Source organism: Talpa europaea (assembly GCF_964194135.1).
Source record: "Talpa europaea genome assembly, chromosome: 12".
NCBI lineage: Eukaryota > Metazoa > Chordata > Mammalia > Eulipotyphla > Talpidae > Talpa > Talpa europaea.
The window spans coordinates 3,292,850-3,312,120 of NC_140079.1; the positions used below are offsets into that span (position 1 = coordinate 3,292,850).

Here is a 19,271-nt window from a genome sequence, read left to right on the forward strand (position 1 = left end):
AAAATCTGACCTTTTGTTTCCCTGGATAGTTGTGTTTCCATGCCTGTAACCCAGGCTGCCCGCGCGTGCCTTGAGCGATGGGAAGTAACGGGTGTTCATGTGAAAGCTGGCATAGTCTTGTAGGGCACATGCGCATACAGACCTTTGTGGTGACCCAGATATGACGACCAGGAACCCACTTCCAAGCAGATGTTCCTGCCGAACATCCACCCAATGGCGGGTCCCATCTCCAAGGAAGACAAAGGAAAAATGGTGAGTTCACTTTAGTCCCTGTCTCAAAATCTTGTTTCACTTTACCCAGTGTCCCCAAATGCTCAAGTCTTAATTATTTTCTTAATTTTGTGAGACACTAAACCCCACCGAGCCTGGTTTCTGAATGATTCTTCATTGAACACCACAAAATCCACGCAGATTGAACAGAGAGCCTGGCGCTGATTGAAAGAAACTTCTGCTGACTTCTATTGAAGATTGGATTTTGTCCTCCCAAACACCTGGCAAAGGTAATGTCTCCGTTACACTAAGTACTTCTTAATTTGAAATTACAAAGGCAATTAGCTCTCTAATGAGTTAGAGCAACTGAGGTGAAAGAGTAGGGAAGAAACGAACACCAGATGATGCCTGTTAATGCCAAGAAAAGAAAAGTGACTAACATGACTCATTCTGGGGGAAAAAAAATCTTTCTAGTAGCTGTCCTTCTTTTTTAAATTTCTTTAAAACTAAAGTGTGTGTAGGCCTTATTGCTCAGGAGTGTGAGGAAAATCTCATTTGACTTATCATTGGCAAACGCTGGCAGTCATGGGTACATAGTGCCCCTTGGCATTGATTATCAGTAGATTTTACCTTTGAATTTGTGAACTACCTAAAAATTGAGGGAGAAAGGGAAAACTTAGAACATTAAATAATTCATTAAATAGAAAATAGTTTACTGACAGTTGATAGATGATTAAAACAGAAAGTAACTTCTATAACTTTCAAAGTGAGTGGGCATGGAAAAGATTGGCCATAGGAATGATAGCTGCAGGGATATTTATTGCAGTGAGAAAGCAAAATTGCATAAATTCAAGGAGTGTGAAAACTAGCGTGGAAAAGCTTGCCCTAAACAAGATCTCAGGGCAACCGGAACACTTAATGCTGGATTAGTTTATAGCCAATGCTCAATAAGCATTAGCTGAATCTCAGTAGCCCAATTAAAAAATGACTGGAGCTGTTTCCGCTGCCTGTGATAGTAGCCAGCTTTACCAGCCTGCACGGCATAGCACAAAATGACCCAGACTGGGGTGAGAATTTCCCTCTGACTCTAGCTGGACAACTGTGGCAAGTCATTTTATTACCTCTTTTGGATTTGGTGACTTCACTTGTAAAATGGGATAATAACCTCTAATTTGTAGGCTTACTCAGAACACGAAATGAGATTTGAAATAGTAGAATGCTTTGTAAATGGCAGACATTGTTGCTTATATTCTTAACAAAGGGAAGAATTTCCATTTCCCTGATTTTTAAGATTAAGGCACTCAGTCCTTTATCTGCGTATGCATGGGCAGGAAAATAGTCTGCATTTGTCCAACAGGTGATTCAATCTACTGTCCATTGAAAAATCCAAATTACGCTTGCTTTGTTCGTTTTGTGCAATTACAATTAGATGATACATTCTGAAGGTGATTTGGAACATTCTGACTGTCTCTTCTTCCTCGGGGTCAAATTGGCATGTTGATAGACATCGTATATCGTGTGCTCTGCCAGCTTACTGTCATAAGGCTGAGCCGTGACACACCATCAGGGCACTCACAGTATGTTCAGTTCACTGAGCCAGCAAATCTTCCAGTGCTGTCCTGGAGTGAGTGGCTTATATTAACACACATTCCTAAGCATTGAGGATCCATTGGGCAAAACGCTACAGCTGTCTTAGTGTGCAAAAGAACTTCCCACCTGTGAAATAAACACTGAAGGGCTTCAAAAACATTATGCAGTCATCAAGAGGATAAGACTGAAGAAAGAAAGCACAAATGACAAAAACTGTATTTCATTCACAATAAGCTGTGTGGATGAGTCTGCTACAGAGGTCATCGTTCTAAGGCAACTGCTTTCATATCAGTGACAGTCATCACACTTGCATGTCCAAGAGTTATAAGCTGTATGTCATATAAAATGAACACCAAATATATATATATATTTCAAATGGATGTAAATCTCATATTACATATTTTAAATCTCGTGTGTGTGTGTATGTGTGTTCTACAGTGTAGACCTAGGACTTTGCCATAATTTCAGTGGAGTTGGCAGAGAGCCCTGCACAAATCAAAGAGTAGAAAGTCTTCCTAGACACTGCCGAGGACACTAGAACCATTGGAAGCACTTGTGAAACAAACACTTCAATTTTTAAAAATTGAAACCAAAGAGTGTGAATGGTCTTCAAGTTCCTCTCTAATTGTGCCTTCGATTTTAAAACATCCTAAGTCAAAAGTACAAAGATTTCAAACAAAGGAAACTTTCTGTAGACCATGTAATTGTCTAGACCGAAGTGTTAGTGTCTCACTTGTCAGAGTTCTGATTTGGTTAATTTAAGTGTTCATTAATTCCAGGAAGCTATGGCGTAAAACAAGTCTGTTTGAATTACATGTTTTGGTCAGGAGGTTATTGCTTCACACAATTATTTCATCCATACCAACTCAAGAGATAGAACTGTTATTAGTAAAAATCATTTGAAATACCTAATCATTGTTGCAAAGATGGTTTATCACCTGATCTGTATGTATCAGTAAACCAAAGCTCACATGTCTGTCTCGCAACCTCCGCTCACAGAATGTTAAGTCAAGCTAATAAGCAGCATCGATCATGCCCCACTGAATGAGATAGTCTGCATTACAGACACTCTCTCGGTGAGCCATCCATTATATGGAACATCTGTTACAAATTACCCAACCTCCAGGACTGCTCTAGTTAAGTGCTTCTGCAAGAGCCCACTGTCTCCATTTCTCCAAATGAGTTAGATGGTGGCATCGAGGTTGTACCAAGTTCACTGTCACCATGTGACAGTAGTCATCCTTCAGTCAGTGCTGAGCTCCTGTGGTACACTGCAGAATGGTGAATGTCTCCTTGCAGTTGGATAGCAAAAAATCCTCAGCGTACGAGCCAACAGCCATCAAGCAACCATTAAGACAGTTCTCTCTCCATTATGTCTCAGCCATCGCCCGATAAGTTAAGCACACAGGGAGTAATGCTCATTCTTTAAGTCTGTTGGGGGCTATTGATTTACTCAGTTAGTTAAAATATAAAATTAATGACTCCAGATACAAGTTTGTCAACGTTTGTTCATTTCCATGACCATGAAACACGTCCTTTATCACAGGTATTTATCTTGTAGAATTTGTCGGTATCCAAATAAATCATGAAAGAAAATCTAAATAAGAACAAATGCAGACTTACACTTAAGGGAAAACAAGCATGTTAACATTCCCTACTTACAATTTCATCCACACTGTTGTCAAATATGCACCTGTCTAAACACAATGGCTGTATAAATGTGTTGCCATAATATATCACTGGAAGTAAGAATTCCAAATTCCCCTCATGGTATATTTGAAAGATAAGTCACAGGGATATCTATAAATTATTCATAGTGAATAGTAAGACTGAACAAATTTGAAAGTCCATATCGTCATACATTATTTTCTTGATCTTAATTTGCATTGCAGAGTTGAAGTGAGTCATACACCATAAACCCAATATTGGATTTATAGAAAGCTTCACAGAAACATGGTACCTTGCATATTTTAGCACCCCATATGGTATTTTCCTACAGGATTTCTTTAACTCATCTGTTCTTAGAATTTATGTAATAGTAGCTTAATAAATTAATTTCAGAATAGCATCTGGTTTGCTTGAGGTTTTAAATAAACAAGTCAATTATTTTTAATTATTCTTGCCAGCTCATACAATAGACCCTCAAATCTCTATCTTCCATTTCAGAGATGGATGGACAGTATTCCTTCGATGGATGGACAGTATTCCTTTTATATTGGAATATATACAGTGTGCACAACTTCAACTCATGTAAACTGCATTAAATATGTATGCCTACTTACCTGCCTGGAATTGCTGGTTAATTTCCCTTTCACCTGAAGTTTGTGAAAATTCACCAAGAAATGTTTGTATTTTTCCAAAAAGGGAACACAAGGCTACTTTAAATAAACATTTTATGCAGCGTGAGATGGAGCATCTCAGATTGGTAATTAAAAGCTTCAGCCACAAATGGCACATATCATTTGACTCACAGCTCACTGTGAGTGAACCAGTCACACAGCCCCATCTAACCCAAAGGCGTCAGCATCCCATTGGCAGCCGCCGGTTCACGCAGTATCACTATCATGAAATTACAATATTGTAAGACTGGTGTGGGGAAGAGGCGGTGGTGCTTTTGGATTTGTTGACAGTAAAGTAGATTGCGAGACCAGTAAACAAGGCATCCTTGGAGACTAGGACTATCACAAAAACCCACACCAGCAGCTACTCACCCACAGAACTACATGAAGACAACATTGGGAAAGTGATTTCCTGAGCCATCACAATTTACATTTGCCACAAAAGAAATCTTATTGCGAAAAAAATACTCAAACATTTTTATAATTTCAATGGATTTTCCCCAATATTTCCTAGAGACTCTGAGGACTTACATTGCATCTAGTTCTCAGCAGCTTCTTTACTTTGATCTTCCTTGTGTGTTTTCCAATGGTTGCCCATCACGCTCAGATTGAAATCCAACTTCATTGCTGCCTTCAAATGCTTCTATTTCTGGCTCCAGCCACTTCTGACATTATCATATTCTTTATGTTGCTTCTACCTACCAGAACCTTTCTGTTCCACAAAATATGCAAACCCATCAACACCGAGGGCTTTTTTCATTGATGTTATCTGGAAAACTCTTGCCCATAATATGTACATGTAGCCTGCTCTCTCCTTACTGTTATTCTTACCTCCCTGTTTCCCATTTCTACTCATGATTTTCACCCCATTTTTTTTCTTCATTGTGCTTTTTACTATCTGAAATTATCTCACTCACTTGTTCATTGACTGTCTTCTTCTCCCTAGAACAAAAATCTCTTTATCTTGTCTACTATCTTATTCTCCAGAGTCTGGCATACAGAAGATATTGCCTCGATATTGTTGAGAAAATTATTGAATGTATGAATTAATTAATTAATTAATTAATGGGTGAGTGGATAGATGGAGATATCATTCTTTTCCCAAAAGAGAGGAATTATAATTATTTGTGTGTGTGTGTATGGGACCCTCGCCGGCAGCCGGGGAACGAACCAGCGGTGCAGAGGCTGCGGGCAGCCCCGCAGCCCAGCGCTCAACAGCTGCGCCACCTGGGGAGGCCCAGAAATTATAATTTTAATCAGATAAATGGGAAAGAACATACAGTAACTGAATAAACAATAATCATAGTTTAGTAGTAAATCTCCATGTCACTTAACTTTCAATAAATCAAAGAGCGATGATAAAATAGAAGGGAAAGATATATTTGGGGATAGGATGGTGGGAAAGTTTTCAGAAATTTCCTGTAGCTGGAATCACAAAATAGGTCTTTAAAGCTTGCCACGCCCATCTCTGTATCCCTCAACATTTTTCATTCCTCCATCCGACCCTCCACCCACTCTATTCTTGTGACTGATTTTCATTCTCTCCCATACACACACACATGAGGAATGTTGATCTAAATATTAAAAACTAAATGCTGATAATAAAGAATAATTCATATGCTTAAGTATAACTACAGAGAATGTATGGGAAATAAATTAACTGGGAAAGCTAAAGAAAAAACCTGTATGTACACTAAGATTTTTATCTCCAAGAGGAAAGAATTACAACTCTTAAGAGCTGATATAACAGTTGAGGATCCAAAACCTTATTATCTCCTATTTGCAACTGTAGGAGCCCCAGCGTGTGTCCTGAAGTCTCCGCCATGTTTATTTTGTCCTATAATGTGGGGGTGACGCCTCTGACACAGCTGCTGTCTGTTGCAGTAGGTGCCTCCCCACATTCACGGGGTCTGCCCTGAGTTTCACAGAGATTGCACTTGCTCTCTGGGGTCACCATCTCTACTTAATACATTTCCTACCAAAAGTCTGTGGCTTCCTTGATACCTACTATGCCAACTTTTAAACTCCATTACCTCTGGTTATGTGCAAACACAGGTCACTTCCAAAATCTAAGAAACCATGTGGATACACCCCCTATACAATCAAATTCTTCTCTCCCTGTAAGCTCTCAAAGCCGGTGAGCAGTACCAGTGTTCATCTGTCACTGGTCCCCACCGCATGCCTCACAATGGCTACTCCTGACCTTCTCAACTCTCTCCATGCTCCAAACTAGCACCTCTGTCTCACCTCTACACTTGGGTGTTGTCTTCAGAACTTATTTCTTTTATTTAAAAGATTTATTTATTTATACATACAAGAGCTGGGGTACAGGCCAGAGGTGCAGAGGGTGAGAGGATTCACCAGAGAGGGAGCAGGGAACAGAACAGACAGACTGACTGAAATGCACTGCTGAAGGGAGCAGCAGGGAGACAGGAGAGGTCTGCTGTGCCATGTGGGTATCTCCCTGGTCGGGGATCGAACTTGTGCTGCAGAGGCTGCGGATAGCTTCATAGGTCGTGTCTTAACACCTTGCACCATCAGGGAGGCCCTATCTTCAGAACTTATTTCAATTGGAATTAATTTCATTAAACTTTAAAAGAAAATTTCTGAGCTCCTCCTGCAGATTTGCTGTTCTTTTGCCATCATTCTTCCAATTTATCCATGCATGAAATTATGGAGTAATGTTCGTTCCCACTCGACTCCTTGATGGTATCTGACGTCAGGCTTCCTCCCACTCAAAGGCATTTACTCACAGCTCTCCTCCACCCACATAGCAAAGCTTGAACTTACTACCCTGGCATCAAGGTTTTCCCTCAGCCTCCCTTTCTCCACTGTTATAAATTCCAGCCACTCTTATGAAGTTTAAACCGTTTGCCTTCTCTCTCTTCAATAATGCCTTAAGTTTCCAGTCTATTGGCATGGTTTTTTATCGCCTCTTACCATAAAAAAAAAAAAAAAGTCACCTGTTCCATCTTTAACTAATACACAAGCGCAAGAGTTTTTTCTTGGAATCCTCAGTGAGAAAACCACCCTTCCAGCTTCAGTGTCTAAAGAACTTGCTGTGTCCAAGAGAAAGAAGTGAATTCTAAGTCACCTGACCAGAGAATGGTAAGAGCTACACCCCATCCCAGGCTTCATGGTCTCTGCTCAGTCGTCATCATTCAGAGCTGTCACCTGGAGCTTGTGTGGTCTTGTCCTCACCTGGCACTTCCTTAATCCTTCCAGGCCTCTTTCTTTTCATCATGAACATGACGATGAGAACATCTCGTGTTTAACCATGGGTTTTTCAAAATGGAATTTTCAGTTTTCCTCTAAAATTCTCTGATATCCATTGATTGCAACAGTACATTTTAACTAAATCCCAAATCTCTGTCCAAAAGTGATGATTCCGTTATCTTATCGGTGAATTTTAAATCATTTAAATAATCGTTGTTTTTTGTGTTTATTGATTTGGCTGTTGGCGTCTAGTCAACCTGCCATCTTCTGTCAGATTTCCCATTGACTTGTCATTGTTCGGTTCCAAGGGATTTATTGGATAATTAGATATTGTTAGCGATCCTCTTTGCGAGTTGCTTATGCAAATGTAGCCAGTCTGAGCACAGATAAGGAAGTATTCCAAGTTTAATCCTTCGTAACCAGAGGTGTTCTCTGTTATCCTTTGTATTCTTAGGATGATTCCAGTTGCAGGTAGCATGAAGCCTGACTCAAATTGGCTTCAGCAATCAGGACACTGACTGACTCTCACGACGGGTCCAACACAGGTGTTTCCATTGCTTCATCCAGTGTCTCGAGCTTTTTCGGGGACCAGGTTGATTCTTTCTCTCCACTGGAATAAGATTCTTCTCATTCTACAAATCTCTCCTCTTTCTATCAGTTTGTCTTGAAATATAGATGACATAAAAATTTCCTATGCATCTTACACAAAATACAATTCTGAGACTGTGGTCAGAAATGGAAATTCAGTAGCTTTTGTCACTTCAGCAATCTACATTTTTTTCCCCAACAAACATGCCGGAGTGTGCGTTGCTCACTGACGTTGAAAGACCCCAGTAGCCTGTTGTTCAGTTGTTTAGAAACACACCGTAAGGTGGATCCTTATAGCACTCAAAAAAGATGAGAACGTAACATATTTAGTTCTGTTTTTAATATATGTTGGGTTTGTTCAGAATAGTGCTGTGATTTTGTAAAGGTATATCACTCTTGTATTTGGATTGGTCAGAAGTGAAATGTGTGCAAAACAGTTCAACAGCTATCCTAGTCTATCAAGTTCATCAAAATCATTCATTCATTCATTACAAATCTATGTGCCACACATTGGACTGGGCTTTGTGCCTGTGACAGCGAGCCAAGCCCAGGCTTCCCGAACCTAAAACTCCAGCAGGGAAGCTGCCATCCACCAGGGCCACAAATAAGGAATAAGTTCCAGCTGATTTCAAATATGATTACGAGGCACACGGTGTGCGTAACAGAGCAGTTGTCACCAAGGCTAGGCAGGCTGAGAAGTCCACCTCAAGAAGTGAAAATTGAAGCCTAAATGGATGTTAATTAAATAAATCAAAGGGCAGCGGTTTCCTGCTGAGGAAAAGGTGAGGCAGAAAACAGGTAACCGTTGTCATCACAAATATCATGATGACAGAGATGGAGGACAGGTTGAATTTTACCAAATAATGGAAAATAAAATTGGTTTTGGAAGAACATGATTAGAATTTTTTTTTTCTTATTCCCAATCTTTACTGCCCCCGGTTTAAAAAAAAAAGGTTCTTCTCATGTGACTGAAAACAGTAGGAGAAAGTTACTTTTTTTCCCAATTTTTTTAACTGTATAATTGCGATTGAGGTGACATTGTAGAACACTGTATATGATTTGGGGGTGCAGGTTCATACCTTTTGAGATGCCCATTACCGTACTTCCCCCAGCCCCAGAGCAACTGTCACCCTCCACCGTGGGCCACTGGCCGCACCCCACTTTATGCTCTAATCCCCACACGCCCCCATCAGTAGCCTCAGTACTGCAGTCATAATTCTAGGGTTTGCTTTGCTCTGCTCTCGCTGTAGCTCACGTGTAAATGACGTCATGTGGTGTTTGTCTTTCTCTTTCTGACTTACTTTTCTTAGCACCCTCCCCTCCAGCTGCACCTAAGTTTTCACAAATGGCAAAGCTCATCCTTTTTTTATAGCTGAATAGCCCATTGTGTGCTCACACCACATCTTCTTCATCCGCTCCCTGTCCTGGGCACGCAGGTGGTTTCCATAGCGTGGCTGATACAAACTGCGGTGTCTCAGGACTGCCCGTGTCCCTTTGGACTAGTGACTTTACATTCTTCAGTCCTAGGAGTGGAATTCCTGGATCATGTGGCGGATCTGGTTTTCATATTTTGAGAAACTTCCATGTTGTTTTCCACAGGGGCTGGACCAGTCTCCTTTCGCACCAACAGTGCATGAGGGTTCCTTTTTCTTCACGCCCTCACTAACACACCTTGTTTCTTGGCTTTTTGATGTGGACTATTCTCACAGGGGTGAGGTGATATCTCACTGTGGTTTCAACTTGCATTTCAGGTGTCACTTCATATTAGCTTAGTAAATTGTAAACAAATCGTAGCATGCCTGTTAGACTTCCTGAGGAACTTAATGATGATAAGGAAGTATCTGAGAAGAGGAAAAGACGTAATTCTACATGAGGTTGGTTTCTGCCAGCCTGGTATGTCAGTGGCATGTCAGGGGACACTTTCTTGTATAAAAATAAAGATAATGTCAGTGACACCATGCTTCCTGAATAAGAGTGTACCTTAGGTCTTTGTATTTTATTCAAAAGGTGCAAATCTCAGCAACCAGTTCTCAGTAGGCATCGGTGTGTTGTACTATAAAGAGTCTGTTCACATTGTTGACTATTTTTAATGAAGTCCTTTGTCATTATTTATCTATAGCCTCAAAGAACTTACAAATTGGGTCTCTGCGAATGGTCCTTTCCGCTGGACAGTTCACTGTGAATGATTAAACTACATGCTAAAAGTAAAAAATATCTTTGCAGCCTGGGTTATTAAGTTCATTTCTCTGCATCAATCTGGTCTTCAGACAGCAGCTAATCCCTATCCCCTCAGCCTCAGAAGGGCGTGTGTCAGCTTTTGCTTCCGCAAATGACTGCCAGGCTCTGTTTCCTGTTTCCAATAACATGTTCCTACGTGTATTTAGAAGTAGGAGGTGTTTATTCCCAAGAATACTTACAGGCTTAAAAATAGCACCAACTCAGTGTACTGTAGCATATTTGATATCAATTTTTTCACCTTAGTTTTAAACAATTTGAAGCAAAGACCTGTTTAATGTTTCAAATCCCAACAAGCTTAATTTTTCATTTATAATTCTGTGTGAGAAAAATTGCAAGAAATCCCCCCCAAAAAATAAATAAAGACAAAAAGAAACTAAATAGATGTATGATGTTTTGAAAAATAATATATACCAACAGGGATATTTGTTGAATCAGTAGGTGTCAGAATTAGGCAGAGAATGTTGCTTTAATGTGACCAGATGCAGGGAGGCACTAGGGAGGTCTTTTTAAGACTGACTTGATGTAAAGGGCTGGACAGTCATGCACAGAAATTCTAAAGTCTGGCTCTACTAGGTACCATCTTCCAGAGAATGGGGAATAACCTCACAAGATTGTGATAGACCTTTAACTTCTTGTCTGTACCACATACTTTGCCATAAGGTGCTTTGAACAGGAAATAGCCCCCCACGAGTTAAGACTAAAATCAATTTTGACTTCAACTCTTTTTCTTGTTAAGGCCGGAGGACTCTTTTGGACTCATTTTGTAGGGAGGAGTTTTCCTGTCTCAAGCACTCCTTCCTCATCTGAAAAAGAATAGGGTTGAACTAGGGGACTTCAACTAGTTAAAAAACCGCAGCTCCATGCCTGACTGTTATATGCCATCTTATGTTCTTGTTTCATGTCACCAACATAACAGAACACCTTTTAAGGTTACCAGATATAGTTTACTTGATTTTTGGCTTTAAAAGTAAGTGGCTTCTCAAGAGTCGAGCATTTTCTTCTTCTTTTTTTTTTTTTTTTGTATTTTTTCTTTTCTTTTCTACTGTGGTAATGTCTGTTTATAACACTGCATGTTTTTTTAGGAGTATGGGTTCATATCTCTTCATAGCACCAAAGACCCCATAATCCTCATTTATTCCCTTTTCTTCCCCAACCCCATTCAATCCTTCTTATGGTCTCAATTCTACAGTTGTATTTCTGGGGTCCATTTCGGTTTTGTTTCTCTGTACACATTTGAGTGAAATCGTGGTATTTGTCTTCTCCTTCTTACTTATTTTGGAGAGCATAATCCCCTCTATTTTCATCCAAGTTGTTGTAAATGGCAAGATTTCAGCCTTTTTCATAGCTGAGTAGTATTCCATTATGTATATATGCCACATCTCCATCCATTCATTTGCCATCGGGCACTTAGGTTATTTCCATCAGTTGTCTGTTGTCAGCAGTGCTGCGATGAACAGAGGAGCACAGATATCCAAGAGAAGAAAGTTTCCTAACTGAACATAAAATCGTGACTTGATCTGACAGCCATGCTGGGGAGGTCTTGACTGAAGATAGATTGCATTCATGAGAACATAACTTCTTGGGACTTTTGTAGTTTATCCTTTGCTTAGCTAGCCTCATTATGAAGAAATGAAGAGTCTATCAACATTTTTCCAAATTGCTTATTTTCAAATAAAATATTTATCTTAATGTTTATACATAATAGCACTATATCCCAGAGAGGGGAGAGCATTCCCAATTCCTGCCCATCTGACACTAAGTCGTTATAGCTAAATATAAAATTGATGAGATTTCTGCTAAATGAGTGGCATCTGTATAACACTTAGACACTGGCTACTGTCACACATTTGTCATATCTAAGGCATTTATCTCGTCAATCTATTTCTCAAAGATGTTGTGAATAAATTACCTGTAAAAACCATTGAAAAGAAAAGTTACTCCCTGATTGAAAAAGTCAAAAGATGGCAACAATACAACCATCGTTAGTTAACAGGACTTAAAAGCAACAGAGTGATTCAATTAATAGACTTACTAATTCACTCCTCAATATAAACAGAAAGAAAACTGAAGCCAACACTCAGGGTGTAATGTCTAAAAATATTTTTTCTCCATAGATAAAGCATTGATAAACCAGTAATAATATAATAGCCATAAATCATGCGTTCACTTTTATTGTGGTTGAGGGTTGTATTTAATCTGACTTAAAAAGATAAATCACATCATTAATTTTAGAATATTTTTACAATAGCATTCTCATCATAAATCTTTGACACAGAGACTTAGAAAAATCATCTGTCTGTAGGTTTTAATGCTCTGTTTCTGATAATGAGGAGCTTTGTTATTCAATCACATGAAAGGTTTATTTTCTTCATCATGAAGCTCTTCTGTCATTTCTGTTATCATCCCACTCCAAGCTTAACTGAAAGGCCCTGCTAATTCAAATGTATTTTGATTTAATAAAAAATAAGAGGCTATCATATTGGATCTTGTCGCATATAATGACCTTATTTTGGAACATTGTTTCATTTGTTATATAACGTTCCAGACTCAAAACTTATCTCCTTCCATCCTTCACCCTCCTCCCTGCTGTCTTCAGCCTTCTTCCTTTCACCTTTAAAGTAAATATTTGTTTTAGATAGACAGACAGACAGATAGATAGATAGATAGATGCCAAGCATCATTTTAGGTATTCAGACAAATGGAAATTACAGAAAAGTAATTATACCCAAAGTCACAAGTCTTCTACTGGGATGTAAAATAGACTCCTAAAGCCCTTGAGCATCACATGATCAGGGACTGGCATTTGTTTGTGTGAAAGCTCTGTCTGTGCCACAATGGGGACTGGAACCCAGCCTTGTCCTAGAACTCACCCCCCGCCCCATCTCCCACCACTCAGACCAGTGCTTTGTGCACACTAGGCATCCGGGAAATGTTTAGTTAAACAGAATAGACTTAGAAGAGTATATACCTGTCACAGTATGGACACTCTCTTTACAATATGGCATTTAAAAATAATTGTAGAAGAAATAGTTATGATACAAAACATCCATACTTCTAAGCAGTAACCACCATGGATACATGAATGCATTTCTTTCCAGCCTTGTCTTTGCATATTTGGCAAATTATTACTTGTATATTTATCTTTATATAATTTTGCATTCCTCTTCTTTCATCTGTTGTAGAAACATTCATTTATTAGTGTTAAATATTAAGCTGTTTAGTGTCTGCCTAATAGTTTATCATGAGATTTTATGCTTTAAACATTACATGATTATTGGACAATTAGTTATTTACAGTGGTTTGTAATTATAAATAATTGCAGAGTAACAATCAGAATCCCGGGTACATAATTTTTTTTTTCTGTCACTGATTATTTTGCTAATGACTAAATCTGAGAAAATAGTTACATATAGGGGGAAATACTTGGGGTTTTGTTCATTGTATTGTTTTCCATTTTTGGCTCCAGATGAAGTCTTGGTTAAAAAAAAATCTAGAAAAATCATTACCTATTATTAAAAGAAATATACCTCTCTTTATAATTTAAGCATTTCCATAGAAAAATACACAGAAAGGCAAATAGTTTTGGTTGAATGAATAGTTGCTTTCCTCAGTGTCTCCCATAAGGCCTCACACTAGAGGCTTTTGAAGAGATAAATGAGCAGATTGGATTACGTGGAACAGTGTAAAGAGCTTCATCAATGACTGTCTTGACAGGTATCCCCTTCGGGCACAGTGGCTGAATTTCCTCTGTATCTTCACAGCATCTTGTAGGGCCCCCGACATAGTCCCTGTCTGTGGCAAGCCCAAGCTATTCTGAGTTTCTCCCTTTACCCACGGCTGCCCCCAAAACTCAGCGGCTTTCAACATCCGTCTGCTGTTTGTTCCCACAGTTTTGGCCCAGCCTGGTCCTGTCCTGGCTGCTCCCCCACACCTGAGCCCCCCGAGGCCTGAAGGGGAGTCATTTGAAGGCTTTATCACTCACCTGTCAGGGGCTGCACTGGGTTGACTGGAGTGTTGAGGGGGGGTTGTGTGGGATCCCCCATCTCCAAAGGGCTTGGAGAAAAGCAGCCTCAGCCTCCTCAGACTTCTGGCTGGGAGCTGGCTCTTCCTGTGTGCCCCTTCGGAGACCTGGGATGAGCCTTCCCTCCAGCCCACGGCGTGTCACAGCCCAGCCCGATTCCAGGAGGGCGAGTCCCTGGGCACGGGAGGGCACGCGGCTGCCAGGTACGGGGAAGCCGAGGTCCCCGCACTTTCTCCAGCCCCATCCCCATCGCTACCCCACGAGTGAATTGCCTTTTCCCAGCACACACTTGCTTTCTTGCCTGCCCAGGCAGTGATGAAAGACAGAGCCGCATGCCTGGCTTCCCCGGAAAGGCTTCAGAGCAGCCTTTCCTCAGGCGAATTCAAATCTCAGGCAAGGTCATTAGAGTAACTTGGGCAAATCGCTTCTCCCTGAGATGGTCTCTCTGATACCCACTGCCTAGCTCCACACCCAACAAATAATGAGATTACTCGTGAAAGTGTTCGATTGTTTTTACTGAACAAGCTCTTAGAAGTGTCAGTCCCTCTATAACATTGGGATCCTATGACGCGCCTCACAGTGACGTAGCAATGAAGGAACAAATTGATATTTGCAGAATGCTGGGTGCAGGGCCTTCATTCGGTGAGGATAGGATTGCTGTTGTTATTATTATTGTTGTTGTTAATATTTTTTATCATTGTGTCCCATACCCCTGTCACAACAGTCTCACGCTTGTGAGGAATCCTCTCAGCACCGGGACAGCATCCGTTCTCTTCACCTGGCAATACCCACTATTCAAATGCTTTGAACATCCCTGCAGACGGTGCAGCAGACCTACTCCCCACGGGCCCTGATCTCATCAACGCCAATAATCATACCTCCGCTCCTCTCCCGATAAACACAACTTCTCCCTCAAAAGCATCTTATACTCACATCACAAACTCTGTACCCCCACCCCACGGGGTCCTAGTCCGCTGTCTTCCCTCACAGTAACCCAGTTTCCTTGAGGATTTGCTTGGAGTCTAGTCAGCCAGCACCATGCTGGCTTCGCTGACCCCTGCTTCTCCCCCGAAGCCGTGACACCCCATGCCCCTGGCCCACGCCGGGGACGCCAACTCCCAACCTGGCCAGACCCTCCTCACGGCCCCCGCTGGCCCTAGGCCTGTTCCTCGGACCTTGCCGAGCCGGTAGGTTCCGATTCAAAATGACGCGTCCACCGGCTGGAGGTCCGGGCTCTTGCAGCACATCTGCTCTTTCCTTTCTTCTCGGCTTTGCTCTTGTGCGCTGTGCTGCTCCGGAGCCTCCCCGCTTCTCTCCAGCTCCCAGGCCCGCCTCATCCAAGAACCTGCACTTTTTGTAGATTTTTGATCACTTCTTCATCTTTTAGCTAAGATCAAGCGCAGATTTTTTTCCTCTTCAGTGAGACAAGGAGAAGCTTCCAGAAGGAGCTCGTCTCAACCTTCCTTCGTGCATTTCAGAAACTCTCTTCGCTTTGTTTCTTCCTTCCCCTTAGAGATGAAGCTGCCAGCGCTTCCCACGAGGCTGAACCCACGTCCCCACCCGGGCCACTGTCCTGACAGACTCCCCACTGTCTCCTAAACCTGCGTCTCCGCCGACCGCCTCTGGTTGTCCTCGGGCCTCGTGAAAGGCTCCTTTCTCGTGTCCTACAAATGGCGTTGGCTCCACAGGCTTTTTTCTTTTCTCCATCTGGTGGCCCCTTCCTGCTCGGGGTTCTGTAGGCAGGGGCCTTTGTGACTGCGCAGACCCCGCCGCGTCTTGTGTCTCAGGACCAGGGCGGCCTTTGGCTCAGGCTTCGGGATCTCCCAGTCCACAGGGCAACCGCCGCCTCGCAGCGAGCTTAGCAAATGGCACCTGAGAGCACTCCAGGGTGTGGGTTTGTGGGTTTTTTTTTTCATTTAACATAAAAGCATCTTTGCAGCATGAGTTGTCCACACTAGAGGACAGAAAAAAAGCCAGTGAGAAAACTGGCGTTTCTTGCGAGCCACTGAAATGTGCACAATTCTGCGTACTTTGAAGGACTCTTACGAAATCATTGTTTTAGAAGTAATGACACAGAGTAGATTTCTCCTCTGACTAGGATATGGCTGTTTCTTGAATCTGGAGCCTGCAGATGTTCTTATACCCACCTTCATGACCCAAAGGGAACAGACACCTCTGTTCGCCTCCCTCCTGCTCCCACTGGGGAAAAAAAAGAATTTAATCACGTCTTGCTTTTAATTCCCCATGAAATATTCCCATGTCTCATACACACCATTCGTTGGCCTCAGCTATTATTATGTTGAGCCTTCCGTGTCCCCCTTTGGAGCGTAGGTTGTTTGATCGTCTTATCACTGTGCTGACACATCGTCGATTTCCCCAGCGCGAGGACGACAGTAAAATGCTCTACACCTGTCACTTCCAGTAAGGACGGGGCTGGTTTCGTTCCCACTGCAGAGCCTCTGCCCCTGTTCCTGCCTCTGGAAGCGATGATTGATTTCCACAGCCATAGCTGATATTGACATTAATATCCTCGTGTGCTTCTAATTGTTTCTTCTTTTCCTGTAGAATAGAGTGCTAATTGGTCACTGCCTCCAAGCACAGGATGTTGGGGGGGGGGGAATCAAATTTATAATTAAGTTACCCCCCAGAAATCATGAAAATCAACTTGCGTCCCTTGACTTTTTACGGTCAATTTTCATTACTAAATATGTATTTCATTAAGACAATTACATAGTTTGATTAGGTCCTTATTGGAAATAGAATTTCTCGTCGCTTCTCCTCATCACTTGTACTTAAGTTTATCTCCCCGCTCTTGCCTCTAGGTCCCCCGGGCCCGCCAGGGATCGTGATCGTCGAGGAGATCACAGACAGCACGGCCACGCTCTCCTGGGGCCCTGCAGCCGATAACCACAGCCCAGTGTCCTCCTACAACCTGCAGGCCCGCAGCCCCTTCTCGCTGGGCTGGCAGACGGTCAGAACAGGTGAGGGGCTCGGAGCCACCTCGGGCACAGGTGCAGGCGGTGTGTGCTGGCTGTGGCACTGGGGTCATTCTGGATTCTGGAAACTTTGTTAGGTTTCACCACCGGGGTATGTTAAATATCGTTTGCTTCTTTTGTCAAAACCCATGGGCCTGCTCCCTAGCTTTCTTTCTATTTCCCTAAGGAGGGACCACATTATTTTTGCTTGCTTGCTTGCTGTTGCTTGTGGAAATAACTTCAAATTCACATAGAGGCTGCCAGAATAGAACCAAGATTTCTGTCTCAGCCCTCAGCTTCCCCCAGTGATAACATGTTACGCAATAATGGTACGATTATCAAATCAGAGCTCTTGCACTGGCACAATATTATTGACTAAACTTCAGAGTTCACCAGTCTGATATGCACTTTGTTAGTATACAGTGCAAGAACATTTTTTTTAAGATGTATTTATTTATGCATACAAGAACTGGGGTGCAGGCCAGACATGCGGGGGTGAGGGGATTCCCCAGAGACAGAGTGGGGAGTAGAACAGGCGGATCCACTGAAATACCCTTTTGAGGGGAGCAGCGGGGAGACAGGAGAGGTCTGCTGCGCCATGTGGGTAGCTCCCTGGCCAGGGATCGAACTCATGTTGTGCTGCAGTGGCTACAGATAGCTTCACAGTGCTGCAACTTAACTCCTTGTGCCACCAGGGAGGCCCAGTGCAATAAAATTCTATGAAATTTATTACTTAAATTCAAGTAATCACCAAGATTATCAGACACTATTCTAGTTCACTACCCAGTTCTTTGTGTTGCCTTTTCGTAGTCACACCTGTGTTATCTATACAAAGAAATCTAAGATAAAATTTTATTATTTTTTAAAAATAATGTGGCAGTAGGTTTTATTTTTTAAAATAATGTGGCAGTTAATATCCATCATTAAGATATCTGTATTAGCATTGTGTTATTTTGAAAACTATTTTCTTTCCTAATGGTTTTCTTTTCATGTTTTAACTAAACCTTCTGTCTCTCCAAGTATGGCTGTGTGCACGGCTGGTGAAATTATAGTCACTTGATAGTTAGTAGTTACTTATTTGACATGCTGGTATTTAAAATGTGCACAATATGTTTATAAAACGTGGTCTTCAGAGCCGTTGTCTATACTTAGCTGGAATTTGTGCTTTTGTTTTATTGTCTGTCTAAATATAAATTTGATTTACCTATTTAGAAGTGAGGTGTAAACTGAGCACAGTAACTCATAAAACTCAAATAATTACACGGTTACAAGGCTGAAGTGCCCATTTTATTGCTTAAGAAATTAAATATGAGTAGAAACTTACTGTTGTATGAAGTTTACAGTTTAGAGGAAGGAAATATATTCACCTCTATCCAAAATATTCAGGTTTTTCTTGACATTTAGGATCCTACATTCATTTGTAGAATTCAATTTGATTACCATGGCACTGTGCTGCGTATGGTGCATATTTATTTTAACCAGAAATTGTAAGCATTACCCTCATGCCTGACTGTTTTAACCTTGCGATACCTCTGCAACCCAAGAAATTGAGGAACCCCTAAGTTCCATGGATAATTCAGGAAAGGACATCTAGCCCTAAACCTACTCTACCCACTGTCCAGTTACTCCTGCCTTGGTCCATCTCTTTCTACTTCTGGAGGGGGGCGTGGAATAGAGAGATTGAATACACAGGTGAGTACATAGATGAAGAGATAGGTGGCAGGTAGGTAGGTAGGTAATATATAAGCATATATACACCGATAGATTTTTAATTAGGAAAAATTGAAAACCATGTGTGTGTTGGTGTGTATGTATAACAGACAGGGCCTAGGCATTTACACTAAATGTTATTTTTGGGGTTTGTTTATTTTTTAAAAGTCTCTGCTATGAAGTTGCAATTTGAGCTTTCTAATATAATTTGAATGCCTGAAACATTTTTAAGTGCGCATTCTTGTTTAATTCAGTTCAGCAAGTACGGTGATTATTTTTTTAAAAAGTCTCTTTGTTGTACTGTATATAAGGAATCAGGGATTTTTCAAAAATACATTTCTGCACTCACCCTTGATAGTAACAGGACTCTAGCAAGAGATCGCC

General features: G+C 41.4%; 1 protein-coding gene across 3 annotated transcripts in view; it reads left to right on the plus strand.

Annotated features, from left to right (window-relative positions):
• Positions 1 to 19,271, plus strand: part of CNTN5 (contactin 5) — a gene marked incomplete at both ends in the record, with an annotated part of 519,573 nt that overhangs the window by 446,251 nt on the left and 54,051 nt on the right. For all 3 annotated transcript variants that reach the window (XM_084251216.1, XM_084251217.1, XM_084251218.1), the window contains one exon: positions 17,025 to 17,183. In XM_084251216.1, coding sequence (XP_084107342.1) covers positions 17,025 to 17,183 — 159 coding nt within the window. The remainder of the gene's footprint in view (positions 1 to 17,024; positions 17,184 to 19,271) is intronic.